General features: G+C 49.4%; 1 protein-coding gene across 3 annotated transcripts; it reads right to left on the minus strand.

The window, feature by feature from the left end:
• Positions 1 to 3785: 3785 nt before the first annotated feature.
• On the minus strand, positions 3786 to 8216 carry Drd1 (dopamine receptor D1). Of its 3 annotated transcripts, none has more exons than XM_013119268.3 (2): positions 8092 to 8216; positions 3786 to 7179 (listed from the first exon to the last, which is right to left on the minus strand). In XM_013119268.3, the coding sequence occupies exon 2, from the start codon at positions 6741 to 6743 to the stop codon at positions 5403 to 5405; it is 1341 nt and encodes a 446-aa protein (XP_012974722.1). In that variant the 5' UTR covers positions 6744 to 7179; positions 8092 to 8216; the 3' UTR covers positions 3786 to 5402. The 3 variants fall into 3 exon arrangements, with proteins under 3 accessions (XP_012974722.1, XP_040611922.1, XP_012974721.1); XM_040755988.1 differs by having other exon boundaries at positions 8007 to 8191; XM_013119267.3 differs by lacking the exon at positions 8092 to 8216 and adding an exon at positions 7296 to 7799.
• Between the last annotated feature and the right edge of the window lie 2133 nt (positions 8217 to 10349).

A 10349-nucleotide genomic window follows, 5' to 3' on the forward strand; every position in this document is an offset into this window, starting at 1 on the left:
TGTCCATGACCCTAGTACATACTGAAGGAGCCTGTCCCACGGCAGTGTGACAGTAATAAAAGGCACTGTCCCACAGCGGTGTGGTGGAAGAGTGGAAGGGAAGGTTAGGGAAAGCCTCTGGCGGTCTCACCTAACATAATCTTAAAGCGTACGCAGTGGTGTGCAAACCCTGGCAGCAGGGAAGGGTGTCCCAGCAGAATGAGCAGTGTGTGCAAAGGTATAAAAACAAGAAAGGACCCCAGCTACCGCACGCGGTTGGAAATACCTGTGGGGTGGTGCCTATGGGTACTGACAAGAGATGAGGTGGCAGAGGCCACCAGGCCGCCTTAGGCGAGAGCATGAAGGTCCTTGAATGAACCTGATTATTTTTTCTAAAAAATAATTGGGATCCATTAAAGAAAGCTGCATGTAGGTATAAAACAGTTCTATCTGCACTTTAAAGTTACCTTTCTGAAATGCAAATTAAAATTGCTTTGAGATTCAGTCTCACCTGAGTCAGAATGGCTACCTGGTGATGCTGACTCGGCGACGCGGGCCGGGTGTTGCCCTTACTCACTAGAGGTCAGAGTGTAAACCGGCATGGCACCATGGAAATCAGTATGAAGGTTTCTCAGAAAAGTAGAACTACTGTGTAACCCAATTGCACCACTCCCGGGCACATACCCAAAGAACCTGAAGCACTACAACAGAGATTTGCACATCCATGTTTAGTGTTCATAACCTGTAGGAAGTGGACCCAGCCTAGACATCTGTCAACAGACAGCTAGGTAAGGAAAATGTGCTGTACGCACACCAGTGAAATCTGACTCAGTGTGGAAGGAAAATGAAATCATGGCATTTGCAGGAAAGTGGGTGCAACTACAAATTATCGTGTTAAGCTAAGAAACCCAGACTCGGAAGACAAAGTCCACATTTTCTCTCATAGGCAGATCCGAGATTTGAATTGTTATGTATGTGAATATATTTTGGTGGGGACAGAGTATAGGACATGAACCTATGAAGAGGATGGTGGGAAGGGGGAGACAAGTCTGGGGGAGTCACAGAATACATGTGCCAGGAAAGCAGGAGGGGGTCGCCAGAGGGAGGAAGAGGGGCAGCAGGAGAAGGGGAAGAAGAGGACCAGAAGGGAAGAATCAGCCAAAAAGAAAAAAAGAGGCATGAGATGCCACAATGAAATCTATTACTGTGTTAGTGAAAGACAGTGAGGACTATCCTCTCTCAAGGTTTCTAATAGCAAAGAGAATCTTCCTCAGGGAACCCGTAACAGTCAAAGTTTGCCCATAGTGGAGCTCACATCTCATAATTCCCAACCACAATATATCTGAGAAGTCACTCCCTCTAGTCACTCCAGCCACATCCTTGCTGCAGAGATGCAAACTTACTTACAGGGAATGCAATAACGGATCCATTTGTTTAAACGAAGTGGAACACCCTGCCCTGTGGCCCAGTCTTCTTGGGTCCCACTGTCGCCCCCACTTTGCTGGAATCTCTGTCCCCTGAGATGTGCAAGGTGGCCTGGGAGCAGATCCTTCTCGATGAATGGAGACATCCGCAAGTGTCAAACGCTGATGACAGTCTGTGTTCTGCAGTCACGAGAAACTGTCTAACGAGTCCCATACATTTCCCTCAGAGCACTGAGAAGCCTAAGCCTTTTTTAAATCAGAGATTAATCCTGAGTGTCTAATACTATTTAAGTTACAACTCCCAAATCTTGAGCAGCCTACGGTCCAAATGCTTTAAATCTGTGTGTCCCGTGGGCATTGAAGTGACAGAAGGGCTAGGCAGGAACCTTGGCACAGTGTTTGTGCTGTGACACTCGGTGCTCTCAATCCTCTGGCAAATAAACAGGTCATGTCTCCTATCCAGCGACCTCAAACAAATCTGTAGGACCACATCATATCTACAAGAATCACCATTGTGACCCACCATGCTAATTCCTTCCGATGACCTCTGCCAGCCAGCCATACAGAGCAGCAAGCCGTACATTCACTAGCCCAGACCACGCAAGCCATTGGCTCCTGATTCCTGAAATAAATTCCCTAAGACAAGGAGATTTGGTGGATTAAAATGTTGTGGGCAGATTTGATCATAGTGTAGCGGCAGCTTAAGGCAATTTTCTTAACCAGGAAGACATAAAATGTCACTTGCTTCTGAAAGGGCACGTAGCTACAGCAAAACACAGTGGTGTCTGGAAGAATCCCAGACAAAGTGTATGCTGAAAATTAACTACATTCCGTAAAAAATTCAAATACACGCAGAGCCATTAACACTGAAGGGCAGGGTTACAAGATGGACCTACAGTACCCCAGGCTTCCACGCAATGCTTCGTTTCACCTCCAAGCAGCCTGCACACTTATCCTCATCTCACAAAAGGGCATGAGGGCTCAGAGAGGAAAATATACCTCTTCATACTCACCGTCATTGAAAGGAGACCCTGCCCTTTCTGCATGCCCAGACCCTGACTGTGGACTGGCTCTGGGCAGGGAGCCTGGGATAGAACATGGAAATGGGAAGAAATGCCAGTGCATGCCTGGGCCAGGGTCACACAGGGGTCCCCAGAGAGAATGAAGAACTGGTGCTAGGCTGAGCCTTCACGGAAGAAACCTAAGCAGAAGCTCTGCCCTTCCCAAATGATGGGTGTGCCCAGCGGGACTCAAGGTGGTAACACTTGCTTAGGTCCCAGAAGAAGCCAGCAGCTGGCCTGAGTGATCTGGTCCACTCACAGGCCTGGCGCCCAGCCCCCCCTTCCTCTCTTAGGAGTGCACTAAATGAAGGCAGCTTTCCCCGTGAAGAAGAGAGAAGCTCTGAAATTGTCTCTGTCCTGGTGAGGTACCTCATATACATTGAACCTCATCATAACTCATCACTGGAGTTGAGAGTAAAATATGAGCCTAGCCACAGTTTTGCTCTTGTGGTTTTCAGAACTAGCCTGCTCTAGATGGTCTTGGTCAATCCAGTGTCGGAGAAACCCAGAGCGCATCTCGGTTCAAGGCGAGCAAGGTGTGCTGCATTTTATAACGATTTAGAATCACTTCTAAATACACTATGAAAGGAAGGCATTTATGTCAGGGTTCACTGGCTTCACGGTGACAACCTTGCCTGAGCACTGCAGCCTGCAGCTGAGCTCCTGCCTTGAACACGGAGTTCGTGAGGTAGGAAGAAAAGGCACTGGGCTTTCCTGGCGCTTGTGCCAGACATGTTCATCGGATGCCAGGGAGAAGCAAGCGGGCACTCTAAAGAGGCGCCGTCTGCTGTGTGACGTTCCAAGTTACAAACTTAACCCTTAATTCCTGCATCACCAGCCGCTGAGCCCTCTCCCTTCTTTGGTTTGCAGAACCCAGGCGTATGCCTGTTAGGCATTGTGGCGATTCCAGCAGCATCACAACCATGACCAGAGGCCATTTCTAGCTAGGTTTCAAAGCAAGCACTCCTTGCGTGCATAGTGGTTGCTGTCAGCCACGAAACCACAGCCACCCAGAGCAAGCCAGCCTTTTCTAAAATTTTTACTCCGTTTACAAATAATCTCTTAGAGAGAGAGAGAGAAACAAAATAATTCTTTGGGTGAACAAAGGCTTCTTTTTCAGAACACAGTTAAAATACAAGGAAAGTGCGAGGCAATGTTTTCCACTGAGATAATCAAAAGCATCTCGGGGCATATACAAGAGAAAGTCCTGTCTTCAACAAGCAAGGCATATCTGAGATGTCCTTGCTTTCCCGGGTGTCAACCTGAAGCAGTCTAGCCTTTTTCAAATGTGTTTAACAAATGCAACACAGCTCCACTGGGGTTGACTTGAACTCACAAAATAATTTTATTGTATGTAAGAAAGCATACAAGCAGTAGAGCTGAGAGAACATTCAAAGTACATAAGGACACAGACCCAGTGCGGGAGCTGCTGTCAGCAAGCTCCTCGCTTTGTCAGTTCCTTCCACATGTTGCCAACCGCTTACCAAGAACACCTCGTAAACATTTCCAAAGCGAAAACAGAAATAAATAAAATGAAGTAACTGTTGCAATGTCCCACATCACTTAGCTTCCCCACATGAGGGGACCTGATGGTACTGTTTGCAGTCCAGGTTATGGCGTGGAAACTGGATTCAGAACCACGGAGAAAAATAATAGCGTTTGTGACTAGTGATACCGATGGCTTTGAGATGCTCAAGATACAGAGGGAAAGGGCCTCTTCCGGTCCCCCCCACCAACGGAAGTAGAACGAGACCATGATGAGGCACCACTCATTAGCTACTTTACCGCTAACATCAAAGAGCTTATTTGAAAAGGGGTAAGTAAGTTCAGATTGAAGCTCTGCAAAAGTAGCCCCTTGAGCCGCCGGCTTGGTTTGACATGGGCAGCTGGAGAACAACCAGACATGGACCCTGCCCATCGGAGGGTCGGCTGTGACCCGTGAATTTACAGCTCGTTCCTGCTGCAGTTCTTAATCTGGGATGGACAGCTATTTGTTTGTTTCAGAAAGCTATTTCAAGCATGAAATGAGAAACGACAGGGAGGGCCAGTTATTTTACATAAATACAAAGTGGCACACGCTCTTCCTTGCCATCCAAAAACAGAAACGTAAAGCTGTATTCTTCTAGAGCTGACTTTCACACAGATATTTACAGACGTGCAAATTCACCATGGGAAAGCCTTTGCCTTTTAAAACATTCAGGGCAGTGTTTTTAGGAGGGGAGCATTGGTGTTGTTAATCGCTTCCCATCTTGTATTTGTGTCCGTGTTAAGGAGCCAGCACGTCAGTCTCTGCTGTGTTTCTAGAAGTTACTCACAATTCCAAATCTCGGAGTCTGTGTATGTGTGTTCCTTGGACTCGTAAAGCACTAGCACATTGGACTATTCAGTCTCCAATAACATTGGTTTGTTCTATTAAATATGAATAAATATAGATTCACTATGATCAATTTAAAATATCCATATAATACAATAAATAAATAAAACCACTGTCAACAGAACATCTGTCAATTCTGAAAAGAGAAATCCCACTCTTGCTGTAAGGCTCAATTAGTGTTGTAGAAGTAATTAGTGAAGGCATGCACCTACCTGTACAATCTGAAAACTGCTCGGACAGTTTTAGCACCTGTTTGGACACAGCAAACTCAACTCTCTCACTTCCTTCCTAGAAAGTTTTGATTTCTAAGTGAAGCTGTTGACTGTTGACTCTTTGTCCCATTTTTTTAAAATAACATCCTAAGATAATAAGTTTCAAAAATGATTTCAGAGCCCAAGTCCTTTCCCTCCCTAGAAAACACACCGGAAGTAATGCATTGGAAAAGTTTTGTAATTGTTCAGAAGCAGCAGAGGGATCTTGAGGTGGCTCACCGTCCCACCAGACCTTAATTCCTTAACAGCTCTAGGGAAGCCCTGGCCAGCTTCGGAGATGACGACCCAAAATTCAGGTTGGGGGCTGTCCACTGTGAGCGATAGGTTGGATCTTCTCTAGAGAGACATCAGTGTCATAGTCCAGGATGACCGATAAGGCTGGGGACAGCTTCTCCAGTGGTTTACCTATTCCACCTGCCTCCTCCTTTTTCAAATCCTCAGAGGAGCCCACAGCATGAGGGATCAGGTAAACCAGATTACAGTCCTTGGAGATGGAGCCTCGAGGCTCATGGTGGCTGGAAAACACCACAGCCCCATTGTTGTTGATGCTTACTGTCTCTATGGCATTGTTTGTTGTAGGACAAAGTCTATAGCATCCTAAGAGGGTTGAAAATGCCTTTTGAAAATCAGCATTGAAGGCATAAATGATGGGGTTCAAGGAAGAGTTTGCCCACCCAAACCACACAAATACATCAAAGGTGATGGAGTCTATGCAAAATGGCTGGGTCTCCCCATCCCCACAGAAGGGTACCATACAGTTTGAGATGAAGAAAGGGAGCCAGCAGCAGACGAACACCCCCATGATCACCGACAGGGTCTTCAGTACTTTAGTCTCTCTCTTGAAGGACATCTTAAAGGAACTTTCTGATTGAGAACATTCCACGGGGTTTCCATTGCCAGTGGTGGTCTGGCAATTCTTGGCATGGACTGCTGCCCTCTCCAAGGCTGAGATGCGCCGGATTTGTTTCTGGGCAATCCTGTAGATACTGGTGTAGGTGACGATCATAATGGCTACGGGGATGTAAAAGCTTATGAGGGAGGAGGAGATGGCATACGTCCTGCTCAGCCTGGTGTCACAGTTGTCATCCTCAGCATCTTCCAGGAAAGTGGAATTGTCATCCAAGGGCCACTCGGGTTTTGCCTTGTGCCAGCTTAGCTGCACCGGGATAAAGGAGATGAGAACAGACAAAGTCCATGCTACGCTGATTAGGATGAAGGCTGCCTTGGGGGTCATCTTCCTCTCATACTGGAAAGGGCTGGAAATAGCCCAGTACCTGTCCACGCTGATCACACAGAGGTTAAGGATGGACGCAGTGGAACACATGATGTCAAAGGCTACCCAAATGTTGCAGAAGGACCCAAAGGGCCAGAAGCCAGCAATCTCAGCCACAGCTTTCCAGGGCATGACCAAGACAGCCACCAAGAGATCCGACACAGCTAAAGAGATGACAAAGAAGTTGGTCACCTTGGACCGCAGGTGTCGAAACCTTATGACAGCGGCACAGACGAGGGTGTTCCCCAGGAGAGTGGACAGGATGAGCAGCGACAGGAAACAGGCGGTGAGAATGCGAAAGGAGAAATCCCTCTCCACGGCCAGCCCAGCCCCATCCATGGTAGAAGTGTTCGGAGCCATCGTCCCGACAGAAAGCACTTCCGGGTGACTTGGTCCTGGGGTTCTTGAGCAGGCTTAGCCAGACTCCCCCTGGTCACTCACCAGCCGGCAGCCCCTTGCCCAGCCCCAGTTGCTGCCCCAACTAAAAGACAGAGGTGTTCCATCACGGCCTTCCCCATAGCAATCCAAACCATGCCGGTAAAAGTACCCTCTTGCTTTCCATCTATCTTCTGGGTTCCGTGCTCCAGGTCACTCTCCCGGGCACCGACTGGTCCCTAAATTCCCCGAGGACAACACCAGCTTTTCAGCATATTTTAAGTCTTCAACTAGAGAATCTAAGGCCTCTTCCTGGTCAATTACAGTTGCTTTTCAGGGGTACTGCTTCTTCCTCCGAGACACAGCCTAAAATGCATGTATTTCTCCTCCAAGTCCCTAGTGCCACATCTCTCCAAATGCCCTAAAAAAGCAAAGGAAAATACCAAGTCGTTCACCAAGACTATGTGTAGCTCGCGTCTTTAGCGACGTTAAATCCCCGTTCATCATCTCCTGGACAAGTCTGTCAAGACCACCTACCTTGCTTTGGGGGGTGGCCTCTCCCAAAACTCCTGGAGCTCCCACAGTGAGTCCTGTCGGCCTAGCAAGCGTTCCCCCTCCTGATGCGCAAAAATCTCCGGATTTGGGAAAGGAATCCCAGCCCAGGTACCCAGGGAAGCTGCGCCCTCCTGCTGCCTTGGCCACCTACAGATCGCTGCCCCAGGGTCTCTCAGAGTGTCCTTGGGAGGGCACTACCAGGGCTAGTGTGCGGGAACCCAGCGCAGGGCTTCCCTTGGCTTTCCTTGGCTCCTGGATCTTAGGTCAGGACCCCAGCCTCCCCGTGTCAGCAGCAGGGGCAGGAGCGGCAGGCAGGCACAGCTGCTCGCTCGGGCGAGGGCACCGGCCGGCTGGGTACCAGCGGGGCACAGCCCACCCCGCCTCCGCGTCCCCTCCCGGCCCTGGGATGGGCTGAGCTAGACAGGCAGAGTGGCGGGCGACAGCCACACGTGGTTCCCCGATGGCGCAGCAGGAGCAGAGCTGTGGGGCGCCTACGTGATCGCCTTGTCGCCTCTGGTATCTCGCCCACCCCGGGTACCCCCCCGCACAAACCCGAACCCAAGGGACAAATCCTCGCGTTCAAATGTTAAGTAAGCCAAACTTGGGTCCTGCACTCAACGCCTCTTCTTCGGGTCAACCCCAAGTTCCACCCAAAGCTCGGGGTCAGAGCCGACCCTGCCCACACCCACGCACCGCAAGCCCTGGGCAGCAGCTCGCTTCGCGTCACGGCGCTGTCCCACAACTGGGGTCCGAGGAGCCCTGGGTCGCGGGTGCTCACCGCTCTGGGAGGCCACGCTCCGCGACTCTGCCAAACCTGCGCCAGCTCCCGGGCCGTTCGCTCCGCGCTCCGCCCGCCAAGGCGCTTCTGTGGTCAACTCACGAGTGCAGCCCGTGACCCGCGCCCCGCAAGCACCCCAAACACTGTGCTGCCTGCTCAGCGGGCACCTGGCGCCCTCTGCCGGCGCCTATGGTTTCCTGCACCCCGCCTGCACCCTAACATGAACAGACTGTATCCCCAAGATTCAGGTCCTCAAAGCTGCTTTTCCCTGTCCCCGATTGCCAGAATCTGGAAGATTAGAGGCACGGCTTTCCGCACTCTGAGCTCCCTCATTTGAAATACCCCTAAAACGTAGACGAGTAGGGCGTCCCATTGACTAGCATGTTATTCACTGAGCCAGGATTCCCTCCCTTGTGCCCGCTGTGTGCCAGGACTGGAGCAGCAGTGAGGACAAGATTCCCGCTTACTCTTCAAGTGAACAGAGACCTGGCATGAAGTCAAAAGCCTGTGCGCCTCCTGAAACACACACACACACACACACACACACACACACACACCTACCTTATGACACTCAACGTCTTGCAAAACTCCTTCCTCACAGGCCTGCACATCTCTAGCTAAACCGTGTAGGAAATGATGCTCAGAAGAGTGTGGGGCTTGCTCAGACTCCACACATCAGCTAATGAGGATGGTGACCTGTCTGCCTGACGGCTGCTTGAACGCTCTTCAGCACGACCGCGTCCAGGTTGTAGTCCATAACCTGAACAATTGCCACAGTGGTAAAGTGAGATAGGAGTGCTTGGCCCCAGGAAACTGTCGGTGCATAGATGTGACGTCGGAGTGCCCTCCTATCTCCATGAAAAGAGATTAGCCATGGAACCCGGAAGTCACTCTGCCTGGACTCTTGTGCTTACTGATGAGGACTACCGTAAATATTAAATGAGGTGCTATTTCAGAAGGCCTGGGGCACTAGATACAGACCCAGTCAGCCCTTCCTGGGCAGAAATCACTCAAATTTTTTTTAAAGAGTGGTCTTGACTCCATGAGAACCACACACCACAGTGAATGCCAGCCTTTTCTCTAAATAACCTAAGCAGCAATCCTAATTAACTAACCAGAAGAAATCCGATCTTGGTTTTAGGTGCGGTACTCATATGATTGACACGGATGTTCCTCCACCCAGACTCATAGTTCTGACCTCCCACTGATAACCTTGCTGTCACACACCAAGTTCCATGGACTAGTGATCAGACTTATGCCCCAAGAACTACAGTGGTTCTCAACCTGTAGACCCCCACAGGAGCAGGATTGTCATACAGGAGGAGAAGGACTCCTCAGGGAGGGACAGTCCTCCTCTAGCTAGCTCTTGAGGAAGAGGTGACAATATAGTAACTTTTGGGGGGGTTCTATGTAACACACTTTTTGGGGGGAAGTTCTACAGCTGGAGATGACAATGAGGGCAATTTGAGGAGTAAAACTTCCCCTAATGACTGCCTTTCAGGGATGTCCCCAAACCACCAGCCCTGGAAATGACCACTGCTCTTTAAATTAAAAGTAGATGACAATCTTAATAGTCTGTCTCCGGTGGCTGCAATGCCAGTCCGGGAAAAAGTATTCATGTGAACTGGGGTTGGGGGGAGGCTGTCGTGGTGCACTAGGCAACCTTGTTTCTTTCAACACTGGCAGCTACTCCGAGAGATCTCTGATTAAAATACTCTAAGTCATTAAAACCAGCTCAAACTTGTGTCAGGTGTCACTTTGCTCATAATGTTTCCCTACCACAGGAAAATGTCAGTCACTTTCGGTGTCAAAGCATCAAGTTGTCTTCTTTCCTCTATCAGAGCCAGCAAATAGAAGATGTTGGGAAGAGAGATGCTTGGGAAGAGCAGAGAAGGGAGAAAAGAAGCAGCGTGCTCCTGAAGGGTTGATGTGTTTCTCATCTGCAGGAAAAGAGAATGTTAGAGTATTTCTCTATGGTTCTGTAATTCAGAAACAGATCCAGGACCCTTTCCTGCCAGCGCAGCTCACTGGCATGTGGACGCAATCACTAGAACAGGGAAGACTAAAGAATAGCTTGAATCTAAGGGTTTCACCCTGCACATGTAAACACCAGAGTATCTCCAAGTTTAGCTAGAGATTTGGGTGGTTTTGTTGTTGTTGTTTGTTTTGTTTTGTTCCCCCTCTCCCTCTGGAGTCAGGGTTAAGCAAAATCTTCCATGTTGTTCTTTAAAAATCTCCCCACAAACAGTAAGAACATG

This window comes from Mesocricetus auratus, unplaced genomic scaffold (genome assembly GCF_017639785.1).
Source record: "Mesocricetus auratus isolate SY011 unplaced genomic scaffold, BCM_Maur_2.0 Super-Scaffold_100013, whole genome shotgun sequence".
Lineage (NCBI taxonomy): Eukaryota > Metazoa > Chordata > Mammalia > Rodentia > Cricetidae > Mesocricetus > Mesocricetus auratus.